The sequence below is a fragment of the Somniosus microcephalus genome, chromosome 33, assembly GCF_052327205.1.
Source record: "Somniosus microcephalus isolate GS21.2 chromosome 33, FLI_Smic_1.0, whole genome shotgun sequence".
NCBI lineage: Eukaryota > Metazoa > Chordata > Chondrichthyes > Squaliformes > Somniosidae > Somniosus > Somniosus microcephalus.
The window spans coordinates 3,231,104-3,258,122 of NC_141019.1; the positions used below are offsets into that span (position 1 = coordinate 3,231,104).

A 27,019-nucleotide genomic window follows, 5' to 3' on the forward strand; every position below is an offset into this window, starting at 1 on the left:
TTCAGACGCCGAGCCGCAACAATCACAACAGCCGGCTTGGCTGCGAGCCCTCAGACCACCGTACCTGGATCTAAATCCACGGGCAGCGAACGCAGCCCTCGACTTCGATCACTGGCTGGGCTGCTTTGAAGCCTACCTGGAAGAATCCAACGTGCCTCAGAGATCCAAGCTAAGAGTTCTGAACGCCCAACTGAGCCCTAAAGTATTCGCGCTCATCCGGGACCTTAAAACATACGAGGACGCCATCAACCGGCTGAAAAGACAGTACCAAACCCCGGTAAACCCCATGTATACCAGGCACCTCCTAAGGTCCCGCCCGCAACTGCCAGGGGAGCCGGTGGAGGAATTTTTACGGGTGCTACAAGCACTCGGCAGAGACTGTAACTTTAAAGCAGTAACGGCGGCAGAAAATACGGAAGACAACGTCCGCGATGCCTTCGTGAAAGGCCTACGGTCCGACTACTCACGGCAGCGATTACTGGAAGCAAAGGACCTCGACCTGGACAAAGCTGCAGCCCTCGCTCTCTCCCTGGAGGTGGCCCATCGGGACCAGGAGGCGTTTTCCAGGTACTGTTCGCGACCCTGGGACTCGGGCCCGACCCCTACCGCAATACCCTTCACCGCGCCGCCCCCGGGACCTACCTCAGCGTCGGCGTCCCGGACCCGATCGGGACCGCCACCCCCGGTACCGGCTCCGACATCGGACCCCCGCGGCTGCTTTTTCTGCGGCCAGGAGAAACACCCGAGGTCGCGCTGCCCAGCTAGGAACTCCACCTGCTCAACCTGCAGGAAGAAAGGCCACCTTGCTAAGGCCTGCAGAAGTGGATCTTCAGAGGCCAGCAGTGCCTCATGCGAACTGTGGGGGCGGCCATCTTCCTTCAAGGCAACAGAGGCCAGCATCCCCACACGTGAGTCATGGGGGCGGCCATCTTTGATCAAGGCAACCGACCCCAATAGTGCCTCATGTGAGTTATGGGGGCAGCCATTTTGTCCAACCTCGTGGGAGACGCCATTTTACCCACCACGCTCGACTGCCACCGTGCCTCCAGACCCGACGACCGCCTCACCCGCAGACGACAACGACTCGCTCAGCTACACACTAGCCTCCGTCACTCTGAATCAAGCCCGCCCGCATCACCTGTCCAAGCCGATGATGGACATCAAAGTAAACGGCCACGCCACGACCTGCCTGTTCGACAGCGGAAGCACAGAGAGCTTCATCCACCCAGACACGGTGAGCCACTACTCCCTCCCCGTCCTGCCAACGCGCAACCGAATCTCGATGGCATCAAGGTCCCACGCCACGGACATCAGCGGCTACTGTGTTGTGACCCTGTCGGTTAAGGGTACGGAGTATAAAAACTTTAAACTCCTCGTCCTCCCCCAGCTCTGCGCTGCCGTCCTACTAGGGCTGGACTTCCAATCCCACCTCCAAAGTGTCACCCTAGCATACGGTGGACCCCTCCCCCCACTCACAGTCGACAACCAGCGGATGTTAAACCGCCCACCGCGTAACACCTGCAGCCTATCCACCCTCAAGGTCCCGCCACCTTCCCTGTTCGCTAACCTAACCCCCGACTGCAAACCTGTCGCGACCAAGAGCAGGCGGTACAGTGCCGGGGACAGGGCCTTCATTAGCTATGAGGTGCGGCGCCTCCTGAAAGAGGGCATCATCGAGGGGAGCAGCAGCCCCTGGCGTGCCCAGGTCGTGGTCGTTAAGACCGGCGATAAAAATCGCTTGGTCATCGACTACAGCCAGACCATAAACAGGTACACCCAGCTGGACGCATACCCCCTTCCCCGCATATCTGACATGGTCAATCAGATTGCACAATACTGAGTATTCTCGACCATCGACCTTAAGTCGGCCTACCACCAACTCCCTATCAGCCCGGAGGACCGCCAGTATACCGCCTTCGAGGCGAACGGGCGCCTCTACCACTTCCTTAGGGTCCCCTTCGGTGTCACCAACGGGGTGTCGGTCTTCCAAAGGGAGATGGACCGGATGGTCGACCAGAACGGACTGCAGGCCACGTTCCCTTATCTAGATAACGTCACCATCTGCGGCCGCGACCGGCAGGACCATGATGTGAATCTGGAGAAATTCCTCCGTACGGCCCAACGGCTGAACCTCACCTACAATAAGGAGAAATGTGTGTTTAACACCTCACGCCTTGCTATCCTCGGCTGTGTAGTAGAGAACGGAGTCATCGGCCCCGACCCCGAAAGAATGCGCCCCCTCATGGAGCTACCCCTCCCCCACTGTCCTAAGGCACTTAAGAGAACCCTGGGACTCTTCGCCTACTATGCCCAATGGGTGCCCAATTATGCGGACAAAGCCAGACCCCTCATGAAGTCCACATCCTTCCCCCTCACGGAGGAGGCGTGCGCGGCCTTCTCCCTCATTAAGGGAGACATAGCCAAGGCCACAATGCACGCAGTGGATGAGTCCATCCCCTTCCAAGTGGAGAGCGATGCATCCGACTTCGCCCTAGCCGCTACCCTTAACCAGGAGGGGAGGCCGGTGGCCTTCTTCTCAAGGACCCTACAGGGCCCTGAGATCCGACACTCGTCGGTCGAGAAGGAAGCCCAGGCGATCGTGGAGGCAGTACGACGCTGGAGGCATTACCTGGCAGGCAAACGATTTACCCTCCTCACCGACCAGCGTTCGGTCGCTTTCATGTTTAATAACAAGCTGAGGGGCAAAATCAAGAATGACAAGATCTTGAGGTGGAGAATCGAGCTATCCACCTACGATTATGAGATCTTGTACCGGCCAGGTAAGCTGAACGAACCCCCTGATGCTCTTTCACGAATTACATGCGCCAGCGCGCATATTGATAGACTTCAGACCCTCCACAACGACCTCTGCCACCCTGGGGTCACCAGACTTTACCATTTCATTAAGGCCCGCAACCTGACCTACTCCATCGAGGAGGTCAGGACCATGACCAGGAACTGCCAGACCTGTGCCGAGTGCAAACCGCACTTCTATAGGCCGGACAAAGCAAGCCTGATCAAGGCCACCCGCCCCTTCGAGCGCCTGAGCATCGACTTTAAGGGGCCCCTACCGTCATCCGACCGTAATGTGTACTTCCTCAACATCGTTGATGAGTACTCCCGTTTCCCCTTTGCCTTCCCCTGCCCAGACATGACCAGTACCACGGTCATTAAATGCCTGAACGAACTCTTCGCCTTGTTCGGGTTCCCGAACTATATACATAGTGACCGGGGCTCCTCCTTCATGAGCGATGAACTCCGCCAGTTCCTACTAGCGAGAGGTATTGCAGCAAGCAGGACCACCAGCTACAACCCCCGAGGGAACGGCCAGGAGGAAAGAGAGAACGCGACTGTCTGGAAGGCCGTCATCTTAGCCTTAAAGTCTAAGGGCCTCCCAACCTCCCGCTGGCAGGAAGTCCTCCTGACAGCGCTGCATTCCATCCGGTCACTACTTTGCACTGCCGTTAACGCCACCCCCCATGAACGAATGTTTGTTTTCCCCAGGAAGTCGACTACGGGAACCACTCTACCAACCTGGCTGACCTCTCCGGGGCCCGTCAGGCTGCGAAAGCACGTGAGGGCCCATAAAATGGACCCCCTGGTCGAGATGGTGAACCTCCTGCATGCCAACCCCCAGTACGCCTACGTGGCTTACCCAGACGGGCGGGAGGATACTGTCTCCTTACGAGACCTCGCACCCTCAGGCACTCCGGAGACACCACCTTTACCCCCCCCCACCACCCCCCCAATTCCAGCCCAGGTAGACGGCATGCCGGAACCCCACGAACCTTCGCCGACCACGCAGACACCAGCATTAACACCGGATAATGCAACACCGCCGCTGCGACGATCGGAGAGGCTTACGAGGCCTCCGGACAGACTGACATACCAGAACTGGTAGTACACTTCACCCCGCCGGACTCAAATCTAAAGAAGGGGTGAATGTGGTAAACCACTTTTATCGTTCACTATCGTTACACTATAGTTATCACTGTTATATTGTTCTCACTGTTGTATCACTATACGAGGTCGCCTCTTGTCACACTGTTATACCTGGGCTGACCATCACTGACTCCGCCCATGGCTCCACCTACCTGCCCAGGTATAAAGGTAGTCGACTGGCTGGTATTCCTCCTTGCTGGATCCGATCACCCATGAGGGTGGGCTCTGTTATTTAGTCAATAAAAACCTATAGTTACTTTCCTAACTCGTCGCTTTTCATTGGACGAATTGATAGGTATATCACTAGCCATGACCTGGCTTGCTGATAATTACTCCTTCCCTCTTATCAAAACCACCCTGCCAGGCTACACATTCCACCCACCCTGCCAGGCTACACGTTCCACCATGTCCCCCACCCAAACTGTCACAGGTGCAGTGTGGCACTCATCCAGGTCTCATCTTCCTCTGTCCCCATACTCAGCCTTCCCACCTCTCCTTCAAGATCATTACAAAAATACCTTCCCTTCTGTCCTCACTGAATCTTTGCTCCAAGTGACTTCTTATTCTTGGTACTTTAATCTGTACCTGAGTTCACGTTACCACATCTCCAATTACTCAGCCCTCCTCGCTTCCCCAACCTCCATATAAACGCCCTTACTCAGATACACAGACACCTCTCATACTCACTATCAAACGAGAGCCTGAAGGTCTCATTCACCAACAAGGCTGTTTCTCACATGCTCACCTATTTCTTCTTGCACGTAGAATTACATAGAAATTACAACACGGAAACAGGCTGTTCAGCCTGATTAGTCTGTGTTGATGTTTACCTTCCTAATCCCATGTACCTGCTCTGTTCCCATATTCCTTTCCTTCAACCTATAAAACCTATTCTTAAATGTCGACATGGTCTCCGCTTCAATCACTAACTCCAGTCGTGAATTCCACAGCCTCACAACCCTCTGTGTAAAACAGTTTCTCCTGCTCTCTGTCCTAAATCTTTTACTTTTAACCTTGTATCTATATCCCCTTGCTCTAGACCCCTCAACCACTGGAAAAGGCTGTTTCTATCTACCCTGTCCCATCCCTTCATAATTTTAAACACTTCTATCAAATCACCCGTAATCTCCTCTGTTCTAATTAAAACACCCCCAATTTTTCAAGTCTTTCCTCGCCTCACCAGGCAGCATCCAAGTGAATCTGTGCTGTACCCTCTCTATTGCCTCACCATCCTTCCAATAGCCCAACTGTGGTCTAATTAAGGTTTTATAGATTCACCATTACATCTCACCTTTTATATTCTGTATCTCTTGCCATAAAACAACTATTCCATTAGCTTTTTTTTATAACCTTACCCACTTGAGGTGCTGCTTTTAAAGTCTTGTGAACCCGAACCCTCAAATCCCTCTGCTCGTCCACATCACCCAGCTTTCCCCCATTCCACCATCTAATCAATATCTTCGCAGCTTCTTTTGGTTCTCGGAGTTATTTACTATTTTAGTATTGTCTGTATATATCAACACCACACCCTCTAGCCCTGTATTCAAATCATTGATGTATACAGTGAACAGAAGTGGTCCCAGAGCAGAACCCTGTGGGACACTGCTACCCACTTCCACCCACTCTGAGAAACCTTAACTTCTACTCTCTGTTTCCTCCCTTCTAACCAGTTTGTAATCCAATTTGCTACCCTCCCCCTAATTCCATATCCCTTAATCTTCTCCAATAGTCTCCTGCGTGGTACCTTGTCAAAGACTTTCTGAAAGTCCCTGTATCCACTGCATTTCCCCATCACCATAGCTGTCACCTCCTCAAAGAATCTATCAGGTTTGTCAAGCACGATCTTCCATTCAGAAATCCGTGTTGGCTGCTTCTAATTATTTTCTCTAGATACAGATATTTAGCAATTTCATCTATAATTAAAACATTCCAAACTGTTCCCTGCCACAGATGTTAGAACAACTGGTCTGTAATTATTTGGGCTAGCTCTGTCTCCCTTTCTGAAGATGGATATTACATTGACCACTCCCCAGTCCTCAGAAACACATCCACTCTCAATAGAGCCCTGAAATATAATTTCTAGGGCCCCCATTTCCCTCAGGAACCTTGAATGTATTCCATTAGGTCCACTTTGTCCTTCTTTAGCTTAAATAACTTTTCTAATACTTTTCATTTCGTACATTATCTCTCAACTCCAGAGGTGAGGTGAGAGTGACTGTCCTTGACATCAAGGCAGCATTTGACCGAGTGTGGCATCAAGGAGCCCTAGGAAAACTGAAGTCAATGGGAATCAGGGGGAAAACGCTCTACTGGCTGGAGTCATACCCAGCACAAAGGAAGATGGTTGTGGTTGTTGGTTGTTGGAGGCCAACCATCACAGCCCCAGGACATCGCTGCAGGAGTTCCTCAGGGCAGTGTCCTAGGCCCAACCATCTTCAGCTGCTTCATCAATGGCCTTCCCTCCAACATAAGTTCAGAAATGGGGATGTTCGCTGATGACTGCACAGTGTTCAGCGCCATTCACAACTCCTCAGATAATGAAGCAGTCCATGCCCGCATGCAGCAAGACCTGGATGATGTTCAGACTTGGGCTGACAAGTGGCAGGTAACATTCACGCCACACAAGTGCCAGGCAATGACTGTCTCCAACAAGCGAGAGTCTAACCACCTCCCCTTGACATTCAATGGCATTACCACCGCCGAATCCCCCACCATCAACATCCTGGGGGTCACCATTGACCAGAAACTTAACTGGACCAGCCACATAAATACTGTGGCAACAAGAGCAGGTCAGAGGCTGGGTATTCTGCGGTGAGTGTCTCACCTCCTGACTCCCCAAAGCCTTTCCACCATCTACAAGGCACAAGTCAGGAGTGTGATGGAATACGCTCCACTTGCCTGGATGAGTGCAGCTCCAACAACACTCAAGAAGCTCGACACCATCCAGGACAAAGCAGCCCATTTGATTGGCACCCCATCCACCACCTTAAACATTCACTCCCTCCACCACCGGCGCACCGTGGCTGCAGTGTGGACCATCTACAAGATGCACTGCAGCAACTCGCCAAGGCTTCTTCGGCAGCACCTCCCAAACCCGCGACCTCTTCCACCTAGAAGGACAAGGGCAGCAGGCGCATGGGAACAGCACCACCTCCAAGTTCCCCTCCAAGTCACACCATCCTGACTATCACCAATCCTTCATCGTCGCTGGGTCAAAATCCTGGAACTCCCTCCCTAACAACACTGTGGGAGCACCTTCACCACACGGACTGCAGCGGTTCAAGAAGGCGGCTCACCACCATCTTCTCAAGGGCAATTAGGGATGGGCAATAAATGCTGGTCTCGCCAGCGACGCCCAGGTCCCATGAACGAATAAAAAAAAAAAAAATTTCACTTTCAGCCAATTCAGGTTTCGCCTCCTCCCCAATTTCCTTCTCTTTTTTGTAAACACTGAAGTGAAGGACTTGTTAAGTATCCCTACCAATTTCCGTCTATCCTCGACTAACTCACTCTCCTTCCCCTTAGTGGTCCCACTTCACATTCAACAATTCTCTTTTTACTGATAGATTTATAGAATACTTTGCTGCCCTTCTTAATATTTTTGAAATTATCTCCTTATCTTTCCTTGTGCCTTTCTTTATTTTCTCATATTTTCTTCTATTTTTATCACATTCTGTCAGCCATGGCTCAGTGGGCAGCACTCTCACATCAGTCAGAAGGTTGTGGGTTTAAGTCCCACTTCAGAGACTTGAGCACAAAAATCTAGGCTGACACTCCAGAGCAGTTCTGAAGAAGGGTCCCAGACCTGAAACGTTAACTCTGTTTCTCTCTCCACAGATGCTGACTGACCTGCTGAGTATTGCCAGCATTTTCTCTTTTGTTATTCCTATTTGTCTTCCTGATCTGTTTGCACTTTTCCTATTCCATTTCCCTCCCTCAGTTAAGGAGGGGGGGGGGGGATATTGGGTAGCGCCCATTTTGGGGCGCTAATATCGACCGGGTGCAAAGTTTAGCGCCTGGCGCTAATTATCGTCTCCGACTGCAAAATTTGCCTCTATCGCCCCTGGAGGTGATTTGAACGCTAAATCAGGCGCTACACACCTCTCAAGGCGCTAACGTCGGGGAGCACGGCGCTACCTCAGAGCGCGGGCGAAGCTCAGGCGCCGTCCAGTTCTTAAAGGGGAGGGGCCATCTTGCTGGCCAGCCACAGCCTGCTCATTGCAGCCTTGAATCTCGGCCTGGAGAGACCTCGAAAGTAATTATGTTGGAGGCACTAATGGATAGGCCCAGGGAAAGAGCTCAGCACTTAGGAACCTCAAAAGTGGTGCTGAGGGCCGAAACTCCTCAGGACAGCGTTAAATCTCTCCAGACATATCTCTCCCTCTCAACCTGCGTCTACCAAAAATGTTGCTGACAAGAAAAGGCAGGAAGCGCCTGCCTTTAAATAGCACTCCCCCAGCCCCTTCCCGACTTGAAAACGTTCCCCTCTACCTGTTGTTACTAGCGGCAGGTGCTAAGGCAGGGGGCGTGACTCAATATCCGGTCTGGGGCGTTGCACGCTCGACTGATGTCACGATCTGCGGGCGCAGGAGATTGTGGCGGTAGTGTTTAGCGCCGCCACAAACCGACTGGTCAATGTCGCGAGCGGCGCTAAAATTGCCGCACTCGGGCGCTAAGTTCCTAGCGCCCCGCGGAGGCGCTAACGGGAGGCGCGAACCATCCGAATTTTTCCCCCGGGGTCTCCAGTGCATCCCACTAATGGAACAGTCCCTTTTTATCTTTGATCTCTGACCTTACTCACTCTGAACCTCTTTGTGAACATCAGTCCTCTCCTTCAGCAGGCATTCCTCCTTCTGCTTTCTTACATAATCTGTCCCTCCTAAAAAATATCATAACCTGATACGTTTGTCTTCCAGTCCTGCCCTGTTTGCAGCCCAGTTTCTGTTAGTGCTGTTAGATCTGTATCTTCCTGTGACATAATTGCTTCAAATTCCCCAGTTTACTTCCCGCACTGAACATTGCAATACATGCACTATTTTTTGTCATATTTAACACTACTCCTTTTTCCTTGAATTTTTTTCCACGTTAACAGCTTTATCTCAGTCATTTTCCTGATTATAACTGGTTGATTTGATTCTCTTTCTTAACTCCCTTTATTTCAAAGACCGAATGGATGAGCTACAGAATTTGTTCATCCCAGTTTGGCATAAAAATAAAACAAAAAAAGGTGACTCAACCGTGGCTAACAAGGGAAATTAGGGATAGCATAAGATCCAAGGAGACGACATATAAATTGGCCAGAAAAAGCAATAATCCTGAGGATTGGGAGCAGTTTAGGATTCAACAAAGGAGGACAAAGGGATTAATTAAGAAAGGGAAAATAGAATATGAGTGTAAGCTTGCAGGGAACATAAAAACTGACTGTAAAAGCTTTTATAGATATGTGAAGAGAAAAAGATTGGTGAAGTCAAGCGTAGGTCCCTTGCAGTCAGAATCAGGGGAATTTATAATGGGAAACAAAGAAATGGCAGATCAACTAAATTCATACTTTGGTTCTGTCTTCACAATGGAGGACACAAATAACCTCCCAGAGATGCCAGGGAACATAGGGCCTGATGAAAGGGTGGAACTGAAAGAAATCAGTATTTGTAGGGAAATGGTGTTAGGAAAATTGATGGGACTGAAGGCCGATAAATCCCCAGGGCCTGATAATCTACATCCCAGGGTACTTAAGGAAGTGGCCCTAGAAATAGTAGATGCATTGCTGGTCATCTTCCAGAACTCGATAGACTCTGGAACAGTACCCATGGATTGGAGGGTAGCTAATGTTACCCCACTATTCAAAAAAGGTCATAGAGTCATAGAGTTTTACAGCACAGAAAGAGGCCCTTCGGCCCATCGTGTCTGCGCCGCCCATCCATCCCTGTCCAGTCTAATCCCATTTTCCAGCATTTGGTCCATAGCCTTGTATGCAATGGCATTTCAAGTGCTCATCCAAATGCTTCTTGAATGTTGTGAGGGTTCCTGCCTCTACCACCCTTTCAGGCATTGAGTTCCACATTCCAACCACCCTCTGGGTGAAAAAGTTCCTCCTCAAATCCCCTCTAAATCTCCTGCCCCTTACCCTGAATCTATGCCCCCTTGTTATTGACCCCCCTACTAAGGGGAAAAGTTCCTCTTTGTCTACCCTATCTATGCCCCTCATCATTTTGTACACCTCAATCAGGTCCCCCCTCAGCCTTCTTTGCTCCAAGGAAAACAACCCCAGCCTGTCCAGCCTCTCTTCATAGCTGAGGCGCTCCATCCCAGGTAACATCCTGGTGAATCTTCTCTGCACCCTCTCCAAAGCAATCACATCCTTCCTATAGTGAGGCGACCAGAACTGCACACAGTACTCCAGCTGTGGCCTCACCAGCGTTTTGTACAGCTCCATCATAACCTCCCTGCTCTTATATTCTATGCCTCGGCTAATGAAGGCAAGTATCCCATATGCCTTTTTAACCACCTTATCTACCTGTTCCGCTGCCTTCAGGGATCTATGTACATGTACACCAAGGTCCCTCTGACCCTCTGTACTTCCTAGGGTCCTACCACTCATTGTGTATTCCCTTGCCTTATTTGTCCGTCCAAAATGCATCACCTCGCACTTTTCAGGGTTAAATTCCATTTGCCACTTTTCCGCCCATCTGACCAACCCGTTTATATCGTCCTGTAGCCTGAGGCTTTCCTCCTCACAATTTACCACCCCACCAATTTTCGTGTCATCTGCGAACTTACTGATCATACCTTTTACATTCTCATCCAAATCATTTATGTAGATCACAAACAACAAGGGACCCAGCACCGATCCCTGAGGTACCCCACTGGACACAGGCTTCCAGTCACAAAAGCAACCTTCGACCATCACCCTCTGCCTCCTGCCACTCAGCCAGTTTATGATCCAACGCGCCAAGGCACCCTGGATCCCATGGGCTCTTACCTTCTTGACCAGTCTCCTATGCGGGACTTTGTCAAAAGCTTTACTGAAGTCCATGTAAACCACATCCACAGCATTTCCCTCATCCACCCCCCTAGTCACCCCCTCGAAAAATTCAATCAGATTTGTCAGACATGATTTACCCTTGACAAAGCTATGCTGACTATCCCTGATTAATCCTTGCCTCTCCAAGTGGAGACTAATTTTGTCCCTCAGAATTTTTTCCAATAATTTCCCTACCACAGATGTTAGGCTCACTGGCCTGTAATTCCCTGGTTTATCCCTGCTACCCTTCTTGAATAATGGTACTACGTTAGCTGTTCTCCAGTCCTCTGGTACATCCCCTGTGGCCAGAGAGGTTCTGAAAATTTGTGTCAGAGCCCCTGCAATCTCCTCCTTTGCCTCCCACAGCAGCCTGGGATACATCTCGTCTGGGCCTGGGGATTTATCCACTTTTTGGCCTGCTAAAACCGCTAGCACCTCCTCCCTCTCGATGCTAATATGTTCAAGTATGTCACAGCCCCCTTGCCCGATTTCTATGTCTGCATCGTCTTTCTCCATAGTGAACACAGATGCAAAAAATTCATTTAAAACCCCGCCTACATCATCTGGCTCTACACACAGATTGCCACTTTGGTCCCTAATGGGCCCTACCCTTTCCCTGGTTATCCTCTTGCCCTTAATATACTTATAAAACATCTTAGGATTTTCCTTTATTTTGCTCGCCAGTGTTATTTCATGGCCCCTCCTCGCCCTCCTAATTTCTTTTTTAAGTATGCCCCTGCATTTTTTATACTCCTCTAGGGCTTCTTCCGTCTTTAGTAACTGCCAAAAGCCCCCCTTTTATTGCTAATGCATTTTTGTATGTCCCTTGTCATCCAAGGTTCCCTTTGCTTGTTGGTCCCACCCTTGACCTTTACAGGAACATGTTGGCGTTGTACTCTCTCTATTTCCCTTCTGAAAGTCTCCCACTGTTTTGATGCGGATTTTCCTATAAGTAGCTGCTCCCAGTCCAATTTGGCCAGATCCTGCCTTATCATATTAAAATCGGCCTTCCCCCAATTTAGAACCCTTATTTCCGGGCCGTCTTTGTCTTTTTCCATGACCACCTTAAATCTCACCGAATTGTGGTCACTGTCGCCAAAATGCTCTCCTACTGACACTTCCACCACTTGCCCGGCTACATTCCCCAGAATTAGGTCCAGTACCGCCCCCTCTCTTGTAGGATTTTCTACATGTTGGCTCAAAAAGCTCTCCTGGATGCACTTTAAGAATTCTGCACCCTCTAAGCCTTTCACACTCTGACTATCCCAATTTATATTGGGGAAGTTGAAATCCCCCACTATTATTACCCTGTTATTTTCGCACTTTTCTGAGATTTGCCTACATATCTGTTCCTCTATCTCCCCCTGACTGTTTGGGGGCCTATAGTACACTCCCAGCAAAGTGCTTGCCCCCTTTTTGTTTTTAAGTTCTACCCATATGGCGTCATTAGAGGAACCCGCTAATATATCATCCCTCCTTACAGCAGTAATTGACTCCTTAATTAATATTGCAACACCCCCTCCCCTTTTACACCCCCCTCTGTCTCGCCTGAAGATTCTATACCCCGGAATATTGAGCTGCCAGTCCTGACCCTCCCTCAACCATGTCTCCGTGATAGCAACAATATCGTACTCCCATGTGTTCAACAACAACTTCAGTTCATCCACCTTATTTGCAAGACTCCTTGCATTAAAATAAATGCCTTCCAGCCCTGCCATATTCTCTTTTGCCTTCACATATTTGCTTTGCCTTCCCAGCTGACTTGTTTTTCCCTCTGTATTTGGCTGTAAATCACCCCCTACTATAGCTCCACTCTGTACCCCATCCCCCTGCCAAGTTAGTTTAAACCCCCCCCAGCAGTGCTAGCAAACCTCCCCGCAAGGATATTGGTTCCCCTCTGGTTCAGGTGTAAACCGTCCGACTTGTACAAGTCCCACCTTTCCCAGAAGCAGACCCAGTGATCCAGGAAACTAAAGCCCTCCCCCCTGCACCATCCCTTTAGCATTCATCTGTTCTATCTTCCTATTCCTATACTTACTAGCACGTGGCACCGGGAGTAATCCAGAGATTACAACCCTTGAGGTCCTGCTCTTTAATCCTTCACCTAGCTCCCTAAATTCTTGCTGCAGGACCTCATCCCTCTTTTTACCTATGTCGTTGGTACCAATGTGGACCACGACCACTGGCTGTTCACCCTCCCCCTCCAGAATGCCCTGCAGCCGCTCAGTGACATCCTTGACCCTGGCACCAGGGAGGCAACAAACCATCCTGGATTCACGTCTACGGCCACAGAAACGCCTATCTGTTCCCCTTACTATAGAATCCCCTACCACTATTGCTCTCCCACTCTTTTTCCCCCCTTCCTGGGCAGCAGGAGCACCGCCAGTGCCAGGAAGTTGGCTGCTGCTGCCTTCCCCTGGTGAGTCATCCCCCTCAACAGTATCCAAAGCGGTATACTTGTTTGAAAGGGGGATGTCCGCAGGGGTTCCCTGCACTACCTGCCTGCCTTTGTTGCTCCACCTGATGGTCACCCCCTGTGCTGCCCTACCCTGAGGCGTGAACAACTCGCTAAACGTGCTATCCACGAGCCTCTCAGCATCGCGTATGCTCCAAAATTCATCCACCCGCAGCTCGAGCGCCACAATGCGGTCTACAAGTAGCTGCAGCTGGATGCATTTCCCACACACATGGTCGCCAGGGACACTGGCAGCGTCCCTGATTTCCCACATAGAGCAGGAGGAGCAGAACACGGGTCTGAGCTCTCCTGCCATGACTTACTCCTTTAATTAATCTAAAAATTTATTCAATACCCCAGTTACAGGTATACTCTAGGGCGCTTTATTTACCAACTGTCCTCACCACAACAGAGCCCCTAGAAATTTAACACCACAGAATTCAAGCTTGTAATGAAAAGAGAGAAATACTCACCAGCCAATCACTTACCTGCTCTCTGGTGACGTCACACCCCGATTACTTTTTACCTCCCTGCAACTACCGAGCTCACAGACTGGAGTTTGGTATGTCTCTCCTGGCCTCGCTGCCGCTTTTATACCTCGCCGCCGAGTCTCCCACAGGTCCCGCCTCTCGCTGCCTGCCGCCGCTGCTCTGAGGTCTCTCCTGGCCTCGCTGCCGCTTTTATACCTCGCCGCCGAGTCTCCCACAGGTCCCGCCTCTCGCTGCCTGCCGCCGCTGCTCTGAGGTCTCTCCTGGCCTCGCTGCCGCTTTTATACCTCGCCGCCGAGTCTCCCACAGGTCCCGCCTCTCGCTGCCTGCCGCCGCTGCTCTGAGGCCTCTCCTGGCCTCGCTGCCGCTTTTATACCTCGCCGCCGAGTCTCCCACAGGTCCCGCCTCTCGCTGCCTGCCGCCGCTGCTCTGAGGTCTCTCCTGGCCTCGCTGCCGCTTTTATACCTCGCCGCCGAGTCTCCCACAGGTCCCGCCTCTCGCTGCCTGCCGCCGCTGCTCTGAGGCCTCTCCTGGCCTCGCTGCCGCTTTTATACCTCGCCGCCGAGTCTCCCACAGGTCCCGCCTCTCGCTGCCTGCCGCCGCTGCTCTGAGGTCTCTCCTGGCCTCGCTGCCGCTTTTATACCTCGCCGCCGAGTCTCCCACAGGTCCCGCCTCTCGCTGCCTGCCGCCGCTGCTCTGAGGTCTCTCCTGGCCTCGCTGCCGCTTTTATACCTCGCCGCCGAGTCTCCCACAGGTCCCGCCTCTCGCTGCCTGCCGCCGCTGCTCTGAGGTCTCTCCTGGCCTCGCTGCCGCTTTTATACCTCGCCGCCGAGTCTCCCACAGGTCCCGCCTCTCGCTGCCTGCCGCCGCTGCTCTGAGGCCTCTCCTGGCCTCGCTGCCGCTTTTATACCTCGCCGCCGAGTCTCCCACAGGTCCCGCCTCTCGCTGCCTGCCGCCGCTGCTCTGAGGTCTCTCCTGGCCTCGCTGCCGCTTTTATACCTCGCCGCCGAGTCTCCCACAGGTCCCGCCTCTCGCTGCCTGCCGCCGCTGCTCTGAGGTCTCTCCTGGCCTCGCTGCCGCTTTTATACCTCGCCGCCGAGTCTCCCACAGGTCCCGCCTCTCGCTGCCTGCCGCCGCTGCTCTGAGGCCTCTCCTGGCCTCGCTGCCGCTTTTATACCTCGCCGCCGAGTCTCCCACAGGTCCCGCCTCTCGCTGCCTGCCGCCGCTGCTCTGAGGCCTCTCCTGGCCTCGCTGCCGCTTTTATACCTCGCCGCCGAGTCTCCCACAGGTCCCGCCTCTCGCTGCCTGCCGCCGCTGCTCTGAGGTCTCTCCTGGCCTCGCTGCCGCTTTTATACCTCGCCGCCGAGTCTCCCACAGGTCCCGCCTCTCGCTGCCTGCCGCCGCTGCTCTGAGGTCTCTCCTGGCCTCGCTGCCGCTTTTATACCTCGCCGCCGAGTCTCCCACAGGTCCCGCCTCTCGCTGCCTGCCGCCGCTGCTCTGAGGCCTCTCCTGGCCTCGCTGCCGCTTTTATACCTCGCCGCCGAGTCTCCCACAGGTCCCGCCTCTCGCTGCCTGCCGCCGCTGCTCTGAGGCCTCTCCTGGCCTCGCTGCCGCTTTTATACCTCGCCGCCGAGTCTCCCACAGGTCCCGCCTCTCGCTGCCTGCCGCCGCTGCTCTGAGGCCTCTCCTGGCCTCGCTGCCGCTTTTATACCTCGCCGCCGAGTCTCCCACAGGTCCCGCCTCTCGCTGCCTGCCGCCGCTGCTCTGAGGTCTCTCCTGGCCTCGCTGCCGCTTTTATACCTCGCCGCCGAGTCTCCCACAGGTCCCGCCTCTCGCTGCCTGCCGCCGCTGCTCATCTGTTCGAGAAAAAGCGGGGAATTATAGACCGGTAAGCCTGACATCGGTAGTGGGGAAAATGCTAGAATCTATTATAAAAGATGTAATAGCAGAGCACTTGGTAAGCAGTGACAGGATCAGACAAAGTCAACATGGATTTACAAAAGGTAAATCATGCTTGACTAATCTACTGGAATTTTTTGAGGATGTAACTGGTAAAATAGATAAGGGAGAACCAGTGGATGTGGTGTATTTGGACTTTCAGAAGGCTTTCGATAAGGTCCCACATAAGAGATTAGCGTGCAAAATTAAGGCACATGGGATTGGGGGCAAGGTATTGACTTGGATAGAGAGCTGGTTGGCGGACAGAAAGCAAAGAGTTGGAATAAACAGGTCGTTTTCCGAGTGGCAGGCAGTGACTAGTGGGATACCGCAAGGATCGGTCCTAGGACCCCAGCTGTTCACAATATATATTAATGATCTAGACAAGGGAACTAGATGTAATACCTCCAAATTTGCAGATGACACAAAGCTGGGTGGGCGTGTGTGCTCTGAGGAGGATGCTGAGAAACTCCAGGATGATTTGGACAGATTGGGTGATTGGGCAGAAACATGGCAAATGCACTATAATGTGGATAAATGTGAGGTTATCCACTTTGGTGGCAAAAACAGGAAGGCAGATTATTATTTGAATGGCAATAGATTGGGAGAAGGGGAAGTGCAAAGAGACCTGGGTGTTCTTGTGCACCAGTCGCTGAAGGTAAGCAGGCAGGTGCAGCAGGCGGTTAAGAAGGCAAATGGTATGTTGGCCTTCGTAGCAAGAGGGTTCGAGTACAGGAACAAGGATGTCTTGCTACAGTTGTACAGGGCCTTGGTGAGACCGCACCTTGAGTATTGTGTGCAGTTTTGGTCGCCTTACCTGAGGAAGGACGTTCTTGCCATGGAAGGAGTGCAGCGAAGATTCACCAGGCTGATACCTGGGATGGCAGGAATGACGTATGAGGAGAGATTGTGTCGATTGGGCTTATACTCACTGGAGTTTAGAAGATTGAGAGGGGATCTCATTGAAACCTATAAAATTCTGTCAGGCCTGGACAGACTAGATGCAGGAAGGATGTTTATGATGGCCGGGGAGTCCAGAACCAGGGGTCATAGTCTAAGGATAAGGGGTAAGCCATTTAGGACTGAAATGAGGAGGAATTTCTTCACCCAGAGAGTGGTGAACCTGTGGAATTCTCTGCCACAGAGGGCGGTGGAGGCCAGTTCATTAAATATATTCAAAAAAGAGTTGGATATGTTTCTTAAGGCTAAAGGGATCAAGGGATATGGGGAGAAAGCAGGGACAGGGTACTGAATTTGGATGATCAGCCATGATCTCATCGAATGGCGGAGCAGGCTCGAGGGGCCGAATGGCCTACTCCTGCTCCTATCTTCTATGTTTCTATGGCCTAGAAATTGAGTTTGCGCTGCGCCAGGGCTTTAGCGCCGGAAGTTAGCGCCGGCGCTAAGTCCCTTTGCGCGCGCCAAAAATTCAGTAGCGCCGCGCCCAAACGGCTGCCGGCGCTACTGAAGGGTTTTAGCGCCTGAAAACTGGTGCAACGCGCCGCATTGCGGCGCTATTCCGGCGCTGCGGCGCCCGCTGCGGTGCGGCAGGCTCGGGAAGTGCAGGCCTCCTCCTTCCGTTAAGGAGGAGCTGCCTGCACCCGGCCGCGGCCCGCGCAAATCTCCTCAAAAATGAGCCCGGCACCTCGGACAAGTGCCGGGCTTGCATCTGTTGGGGGGGGGGTGAAGTCCGGGGAGGGAGCTGCGGGCAGGCGGCCGGCGGGAAAGCGGCCGGCCGCCGCGCCTCCTTAAAGCGCCGGCGCAGACTCCGGCAACACTCGTTTGCCGGAGTCCTAGTTGCGGCTGCCACTGGCGAGGCGGCCGCAACTGAATTTCGGCTTGGGGCCGGGCTACCACGGCAACCGGGACGCTGCGCACACTGATGACGTCATCGGTGCCGGCGCAGCACTACCGGTCTACCGCCGCGGAAGGGCCCCAGGCAATTTAGGAACCGGCGCCAATTGCAGCGCTAGGCCCTCTAGCGCCGCAAAATCGGTGCTAAGGGCACTGAATTTCTAGGCCTATGTTTCTCTGGATGTCATCCTTTCTGCTAAAACACTTATTTGTATATTTACTGCTTCTATTTCTAAAAGTTACCATTTGATACTCGGAGGGGGAGGGGGGCAGGGCATTCTCCCTGCCCGCCACCCACCCCCCCGCCTTCCTAGGTTAAAAGATGAGAGACTAGTAAATGTTGGTGTTCAGAGGGATTTGGGTGTCCTTGTACATGAATCACAGAAAGTTAACCTGCAGGTACAGCGAGCAATAAGGAAGGCAAATGGCATGTTGGCCTTTATTACAAGGGGTTTGGAGTTTGAGTAAGGAAGTCTTACTACAATTGTATAGGGCTTTGGTGAGACCACACCTGGAGTACTGGGCACAGTTCTGGTCTCCTTATCTAAGGAAGGATATACTTGCCTTGGAGGCGGTGCAACGAAGGTTCACTAGATTGATTTCTGGGATGAGAGGGATTGTCCTATGAGGAGAGATTGTGTAGAATGGGCCGATACTCTCTGGAGTTTAGAAGAATGAGAGGTGATCTCATTGAAACATACAAGATTCTGAGGGGGATTGACAGGGTAGATGCTGAGAGGCTGTTTCCCCTGGCTGGAGTGTCTAGAACTAGGGGCCATAGTCTCATAGTCTCAGGATAATTTAAGACCATTTAAGACCGAGATGAGGAGGAATTTCTTCACTCAGAGGGTTGTGAATCTTTGGAATTCTCTGCCCCAGAGGGCTGTGGATGCTCAGTCGTTGAGTATATTCAAGGCTGAGATCGATAGATTTTTGGACTCTAGGGGAATCAAGTGATATGGAGATTGGAAAGTGGAGGTGAGGTTGATGATCAGCCATGATCTTATTGAATGGCGGAGCAGGCTTGAGGGGCCGTATGGCCTATTCCTGCTCTAACTTCTTATGTTCTTATGTGCTTAAGACTCATCACTTCTCTATTTATCCATTTTGATAGTAAATTAGTACCCTTCCTGTTCAGATGTAGCCCATCCTTGGGAATAGCTCCCGTCTTTCCCAGAACTGGTGCCAGTTACCAATAAAATGGATACCACCTGTTTAGCTACGCGTTGAGCTCCCTAATCTTCCCGATTCTAGCACGTGGCTGGGGGAGTAATCCATAGATTACCACTCCTGAAGTCCTACTCGTAAACCTGCTTCCTAACCTTTTATAGAACGTCAGGCTTTTCCTTTCCTGTACCCTTGGCTTCCACATGGACCACAATGACGAGACGCTCTCCTCCCCTTCCAGAATATTTTTCAGTCATTCCAGAATGTCCTTTACCTTAGCCCCTGGGAGGCATCAAAGCATCCGGGACTCTGGACTTCAAAAGATAGTGTCCACTACCTAACTATTGAGTCTCCTATTACTAGTGCATTCTGAACTGAATTGCTAATCACCTCCCCCATCTTATGTTTTTTGTAATTCTTCAAATGCTCCAAACTCCTTCCACCAATGGAGAAAACTACCCCTAGTTCTTGCACTAATGTCTTCTCCTCTGGCCTGTTATCTGCACTGACATTGGCACCTCTATCGATCTGCTCCACAACTTCCTGCTTCTACTTTTGACACCCTTGTTTGTCCTCGCCAGAGCTCAGGCCGCAGTGTATAGTGCCAGGTTGTCTATTGTCCGAGCTGGCTTGACCACCGCCAGCAGTGTCACGTCTCCCTTTCGAGCTAAATTCTCCTGTTGGCCAGGGTGGTTTTGGAGGACGAGAACAACCAAAGCTGCTCTTGATGATAAACGATGTCCTCTGACCTCCTTCCCTACATCCTCTACCCTCATCTCATATGAAATGTGAGGAGCTTATTGACGTTGTGAGTTCCAAAATTGAGACCATTAGCTCAGCTGTCACTGCCTCCTCCATCCCCTCCTCGTCTCCACCCCTGACTCCTGTTACTCTTCCTCCCATCCTAGTCTCTACCCCCTTAAAATCTACAGTTTCTCGCCATCTACTGTGTAGCCCTCATCAAACTTAACTCCTTCATGAGGCCCACTACCTGCTCTCTCAAACGCTTTTCAAATTAGCCCCTGGTTATCCAACTTCTGCTTCTTGGTCCTGTGCTACATTGTCGGCCTCTCCATGTCCTCTGGCATTGACCAACCCTTTTCAAAACCAGCATCATCATCCCCTCCAATAAAAGGCCTGCCCTCAACCTCCCCATTTTCTCAAACTACAGCCCCAGTTATAACTTGCTCTTTCGCTCCAAAGTGCTTGAGCACATTGTTGTTACCCAACTACACAATCACCAGTCGCTGCTCGAGTTGCTCCAATCCAGCTTCCGACTGCCCACAACGCCAAGACCACCTAGTAGCCCATGACATCCATGTGGCTGCAACTATGGCTCGCTGCCCCAGCTTGCCCTCCTTGATCTTTCTGCCACTTTCGACGTGGTCGATTGCTCCCCTCTTCTCCACGAATCATCGCTCATGGTTCCACTCCATTGCAGTCATTACGGGGGTGATTTTCATTCAGAAGTCGGGTTGGAGGCGGGACTACAACTTTCGGGGTTGTAGTCCCGCCTCCATCGAGATGCGGCCAATCCATACGATTTTAACTTGATTGACCTTGTTGAGCCCGCCCAGCGGGCTCAGCAGGCCAATTAAGGGCCACCCGGCAACAGGTGACGTCACAGACTGAAATTTCATCTGTCAAGACGTTTTGACAGATGAAATATCAGCGTTTCACAGCTGTTTGAAGCTGTCAAACACTGACAGTCTTACTTCTAACCTGAGTCCTTCTACACAGACTCAGTTAGAAATCTCACCGGCACAGAAAGCTGCAGCCTGTCACTTTTGACAGTTCGCAGCCATTCTGCTTTCTGTGCCGGTGAGATGAGGGACTCCCGAGACCTAAAGGAAGGAAGGCTGAAAAGGTAAGAAAAGGTAATTTAAACTTCTTTAGACACACCAAACACACTTACCTTTGCACTCATGCACCCATCACTCACTTGAACACCGACATCTCGACCCCTCCAAGTCCTTCAACCCGATGGCCCGACTCCTCCAACTTGGCGTGGTTTGGCGCCGTCGGGATTCCCACAGTTCAAGCTTTAAAATAGGGATTAGGCTAAAAACTGCCTGTTAACTACCTGTTAACAGGCAGTTAATTGGCACTAATCCCCTTCCCGCCTCGGGTAGGCGGCTCCCAGTGCGGGGCGGGTACCCGCCTCCTTTGAAACTTACATGGAGGCGGGTTGGGGGCGGGATGGTGTCGGGACCCCCGAATTCTGGACTTTAACCCCCCGCACGCCTCCAATCCCGACTCCACGGGTCAATGACAATCGACCCCTACATCTCTCATGGTATTTTTTGGTGTGCTCCAGGGCTCTCTCCTCAGTTCCCTTCTATCCATGCCAGGATCAGCCAACAACGAGTTTACCCCTCCACCCCCCCACCATTGACGCTGAAGCAGTTGCTATATTCTCTGATGGACTTTCGTACATCAAGTTCTGAATGAGTTGATATTTCATTCAGTTCAACTTCAGCAAAACCAAGGCCATTCTTTATCTACGTCCCTTTGGTTCCAACTTCATCAACTTCCTCAGTTGTCTATTGAGGCTGACTCCATGGGTGCATGACCTTAAATTTGTTCCTCACACATCTGGTCCATCACGAAAACCTCATTAATTCACCTCTGGAACGTTACCTGCTGACACCCTTACCTCACCCCCAGCACTGCTGAAACCCTAATCCATGCCTTCATCACCTCGAGAATCGATTTCTCAAATGCTCTTCTTGCCAGCCTCCTCCTCCCATCACAAACTTCAACTAGCCAGGACTTTGTTGCTCAAGTCCTCTCCTGCATCCCCGTCTGTGCCAGACTCCACCAACTCCCAGTGTCCCAGACAAATCCGTTTCAAACACTTCCACAACTTTGCCCCACCATGATTGGGATATATTCGCCAGACCTACATTCCAGCCCACTTTCTTTGTGTCTCTGACTTCCAATTCCTGCTTCTTCCCTGTTCCACCATTGGAGGTCAATCCTTTAGTTGCTACGCTCCTACCCTCTAGAATCCCCGCCAAAAACCACTTTGCGTCACTGCGTTTCTCCGTCTTCAAAAGCATCTTAAAAACTCGCCACTCCGACCATGCCCTTGATCTTCCCTCTACAGTGTCCACCTCTTCACCCTGTGACATGCTGTGGGACAAGCAAGTTGTTGTTGTATGGGAAATTGTGGTTACAGAGGAGTATCTTGCCACCCAGTTGGCACAGCCAGTTGGCTGCCTACTGCAGTGTGCCACCCTTAAGCGTTGGAGTTAATAAATATCCTAATGAAGGACCGCAGGTCCGTAATGGCTCAGCGATTTAAGGGCAGGTTCAGCAAATGTTGTGCCCCTGGCTGGGAGCATGGGTCACAGATCGGTTCCTTAGCATTATAGGGCAACCCATGCTCCCTTTGGGTTAGACTCCATGCCGAGCACAGCATCAGTGAATTTACACTTTATAGTAAAGCTATCATAGTAAATGGAGTTTTTATTGTAATTGTCCATTATTTTATTTAATGTTTGACATACTTGGGCCTATTTCATGGGCCTTTTGTTTAATTTTGCAATCACCTGGACTTTTGTGTAGGTTGGAGGGGCAGTGCGAGAGAAAACTGGGTTTGCCACCACATTCCGTCACCAAATTAGCGTGGAGCAAGGAGGAGAGGAGGGAGACTGCCTGCACACACGCATGGGCCACTACCACGTCCTGCAGGGCTTTCCGAATTGTGTGGTCACGGACGGTGTAGTCAACTTCTTTCTGGCCCGCACGGACAAGGTGCAGCGGGTGGGGTTTGACCCCCGGCTGACCAGGGTAGCACATTCAGGTAAGAGACCGTCGCATTTAGAACAGATTAGTAACAGGTGGCGTGGAATGAAGCCAGATGCTGCCCGTATCCTAACCCGTTCGCCCTTGCACTCGCTGACTTAAGTTGGCTCTCGATCCATCAACGCCTTGATTTTAAAATTCTCATCCTTGTTTTCAAATCCCTCCATGGCCTCGTAACCTCCTCCAGTCCTACAACCCTCTGAGATCACTGCACTTCTCCAATTCGGGCCTCTTCCACATCCCTGATTATAATCACTCCATATTGATGGCTGTGCCTTCAGCTGCCTAGGCCATAAGCTTTGGAATTCCCTCTACGCCTCTCTCTCTCCTCCTTTACGACGCTCCTTAAAACCAACCTCTTTGACCAAACTTTTGGCCACCTGTCCTACTATCTCCTTATTTGGCTCGGTGCCTGACCCTGGTTGGGATACAGTTCTAGTAGCTCTGGCTGTCCTCTGGTGCCTTGCACAGTGGCCATTCTTCATGTGTGAGCCTAGAAATAATCTAGGCTGACACTCCCCATGCAGTGCCGAGGGAGTACTGCACTGTCGGAGGTGCCGTCTTTCGGTGGACGTAAAAGATCCCACAACACTATGCGAAGAAGAGCAGGGGTGTTCTCCCCGGTATCCTGGTCACCATTTATCTCTAAGCCAGCACCTAAAACAGATTATCTGGTCATTTATTTTGTTGCTGTTTGTGGGAGCTTGCTGTGCGCAGATTCCTACATTACACTTCAAAAGTACTTAATTGGCTGTAAAGCGCTTTGGGTCGTCCTGTGGTCGTGAAAGGTGCTGGAGAAATGCAAGTCTTTCTTTCTTTAGACAGTTAGAGCTGAGGCCAATTCTGTCCTCCTCTGGCATGCACCTCCCATGACTTTACTGGATTACAATCAGGAGTGGGGCACAAGGCTGATTTCCTCCCCCCCCCTTTAGAGGGAAAGCCTCACCCGCAACATCTTTTAAAGGGGAAATGCCGCTTCAAGATCCTCTCTTCAAAAAGAATCAAAGCATTAAAAAATGACTTGTGTAGTCGGAAAGTAAACAAGGTCGTTCCAATTTGATTTTAACTGCTGCGCATGCAAAATGAAGAGGCTGAATCTGTTGCGCAACATCTAGGACATTGCTCGTAAAGTTGGTCCTCTTATTGCTGCTTATTCTTTGGCCAAAGCAGTTGAGAGAACTGCCTGGAGACAAGCCAATATGGTAAAGTTGATCTTTCCCGTGTTCTACCCTGGCTTGCTCTCTCTATCGACGTGCCACTCTGGATCGGGCTAACAGCTGTATCTTGTGCTTCCTTTTGGCAGAGTTTTTCATCGATGGACTGGGCATTCTCCACGTTGGGTCCTGTGATGATGTCACTGTGGACCACGCCACCAAGATCAAACTGCCCTGGAGCAAGGTCGACGAAAACGAGAAAACCTACAAAGAATTCCGGTACCCCAAGTCAGCGGAGGCAAACATTCAGCTGAAACATGGGCTTTTTTACTTGAAAAACAGGTTTAAGTGTATGATAAAGAACTAAGAGACAGAAATGGGACTGCACTGGAAAGGGGAAGAAAGAAACACCAAAAATAATCTTTTATGTCATGCCCAATGTCGAGAGAGCGGAGAACTCTAAGAATTGAGCAAAATGCTCCAATGTGTAGGATTAGGGCCCGAGTTTTACTTAACAGCAGGAACTGCTGCTCATACAGTCACCTCATGGAGAGCGCTCAGATTAGCTGGGGAATTTAGAATGTAAAATGCTCTTTACCCATAAAGACTGCTAAAAATGGAATTCCAGAAACAGGCAACCAAGAATTCTCTCTTTAAATGGCTGAATTGTAAAAGTACTCACATTCCAAGTGCATTTCTGGGTTAGAGATAACTTGGAATAGCCTGCCCCTGGGAAGCAGTAATGTTCTGCCATGTGAATCACTTTGTTGCTGCAAACCAGACTCTTCTGGTCCCAGATTCAGCTGCAATAAAAGTCTGTTTCCTTTGTCCAAAGCTAGCCACTCAATCTACCACCATAATCTTGACTCTCTTCCTTATGATATGACTACAGTAAATTGAATGATCAACCTGCCCTTTGACACTGCTCAGTGCGTAGATGATTTATTCAAGTTGTTGCTGTAATCAAGGCTTCAACTCAAGGTTCAAGCCACTGCCTCGCTCGGAATAACCTGGCCCAGGGTCAGCTGACGTCACAGCTGAACCTTTTTTTTTAAAGGCATGACTACCCCCCCCCACCCCCCACCCCTCCGCCCCCCACCCCTCCGAGGTTAAACCCTTTCGAGACAGAGACATATTGGGTGCGAAATAGTTGCAAGGTTCAACGGAGGGACACTTTGACCAGATGGAATTGGAAGTATATCGCGTGTCTCCCTTTGTGAGGTTTTCCCAGCAGAACCAGCCTGGAACAGCCCTTTGAAAAAACGAATTAATTGCAGTGGTGTCGAAGTGTGTTGGTAGAATAGAAGTTTTCATTAAGGTTGAACTCTGGACTGGGTGGCAGGGTACAGCATTTTGAAGTTTGAACAAACACCCAGGTCTCCAATCCTCCTCGGTAGGCATGTAATGTACCCCATTTACCCGCTTTTATTTTGCTATTTATACTCAATTTACTAATGATTTTATCATCTGTAGCCAATATATATCCAGTTCGCCCATCATTTACTGGCCTCCGTTACAGAGGCAAGTTGCAGGCTCTCCCTGAGTGGGTCTGGCCCACAGCCTAGGTATGCTGGGAGCATGGTGGAGGGAGGGAGATGGTTGTAGGCTGTGGCTGGGACCATTAAATAACAACAACTTGCATTTCTATCGCGCCTTTAACGTAGTAAAATGTCCCAAGGTGCTTCACAGGAGTGTTATCAGACAAAGATTTGACACCGAGCCATATAAGGAGAAATTAGGGCAGGTGACCAAAAGCTTGGCCAAAGAGGTAGGTTTTAAGGAGGAAAGAGGTGGAGAGGCGGAGAGGTTTAGGCAGGGAATTCCAGAGCTTAGGGCCTGGACAGCTGAAAACATGGCCACCAATGGTGGGGTGGAGGAAATCGGAGATGCGCAAGAGGCCAGACTTGGAAGAGTGCAGAGATCTCGGAGGGTTGTAGGACTGGATGAGGTTACAGAGATAGGGAGGGGCGAGGCCACGGAAGAATTTGAACAGGAGGATTAAAGTTTCATCTTGTTGGCTCCTGTGTCACTAATTAAATCATTCTTGTTTGATTTTACTTTTTCATGTCTTTTTCTTACTGTCGAGGGACAGGGGGATGCGCCTCTCTGTAAAAATGCTGTATTTATTACCATGTATATGACCAAAGCTGTTGTGTAACTAATTGTCTTTGAGAGAGGCAGATGACCAAGTCACTGCTATTAAATGTCTCACTCTGATCGGACCTTTCCAAAAGGCCACCTAAAATATCGGCCTCTGATTGGCCCACTAGCCGGAACCTGACTGGCCAGCATTATTATGGTAGCATGCCGCAATTGGCCAAAATATGCAAGCAATAGGACACTGATTGGTCAGTTGTAAGAAAACAAGTAGCAGGTGGATCTAGAAGCGGGTTAGACATCCCTGCTGTAGTCCTTACAGAGTAAAACTGTATGATGTGACAGACATGGCATGTGCCAACCTATGTTGGGTGGCGCAGTGGTTTAGCACACTGCCTTTTCACCCCCGGGACCTGGAAATCCAGCCCAGACTGATGAGATGAAAGTCTCCTCTGTCTACTGGCTGTAAGGCTCCTATGTGAAATGAGCTTTTGGCAGTTGTGACCCGGTTCCTAATGGCCATGAGTCCAAAGCAGAAAACTGTCCTTAATTTGGCAATTGCATTCAGAAAGAGCACAGGAAAGTCTGCTGTAAGGAATGGAAGTATCACAGTAAGAGATGCTCTTGTGCCATTGGGGCAGAGTAGAGAGCGTCTTACTGCACAACTGCCTGTGCTACACCTGACCTGGGAAAGTTTGGTACTGACGGTGCAAATGTGTTCCATTCCCCAGCACTGATGTCCCTTACCTTGATGAGTATGAAAGCTCATAGAGCAAGCCCCAGTAAGGTGACATTGTTTCTTATTAAGGGGTAACAATTTAAAATAAATGGTTGTAGTGACTTTGTTAAAGGAGCGAGAACAAGAATTTCATCCAAACACATTCACCAAGGAACAAAACATCGTGCGCTGGACAATTTCTACCCCTCACTGCTTTAGTTGATTCAATGACCTGTCGCTGAACAACCTACACTAAGTAAGTAGTGGAGATGGGAGCAGGAAGTTGCAAAGGGGACATTGATAGATTAAGTGAGTGGGAAAAACTGTGGCAGATAGAGTTCCATGTGGGGAAGTGTGAGGTCATCCACTTTGGAC

General features: G+C 50.8%; 1 protein-coding gene across 1 annotated transcript; it reads left to right on the plus strand.

The window, feature by feature from the left end:
* The first annotated feature begins 286 nt into the window (after positions 1-286).
* Positions 287-25,886, plus strand: LOC147096935 (uncharacterized). Its single transcript, XM_085972599.1, has 3 exons — positions 287-1,234; positions 22,436-22,673; positions 23,979-25,886. The coding sequence occupies exons 1-3, from the start codon at positions 287-289 to the stop codon at positions 24,194-24,196; spliced, it is 1,404 nt and encodes a 467-aa protein (XP_085828725.1). The 3' UTR covers positions 24,197-25,886.
* The last annotated feature ends 1,133 nt before the right edge of the window (positions 25,887-27,019 follow it).

What these genes read in the sequence shown, in the direction of transcription:
- LOC147096935 (XM_085972599.1), top strand. Translation starts at nt 287, where the DNA reads ATGTATACCAGGCACCTCCTAAGGTCCCGCCCGCAACTGCCAGGGGAG. An exon ending in GCTTCATCCACCCAGACACG is followed by an intron (nt 1,235 to 22,435) that starts GTGAGCCACTAC and finishes ACTTTTGTGTAG; the next exon opens with GTTGGAGGGGCAGTGCGAGA. An exon ending in GACCAGGGTAGCACATTCAG is followed by an intron (nt 22,674 to 23,978) that starts GTAAGAGACCGT and finishes TCCTTTTGGCAG; the next exon opens with AGTTTTTCATCGATGGACTG.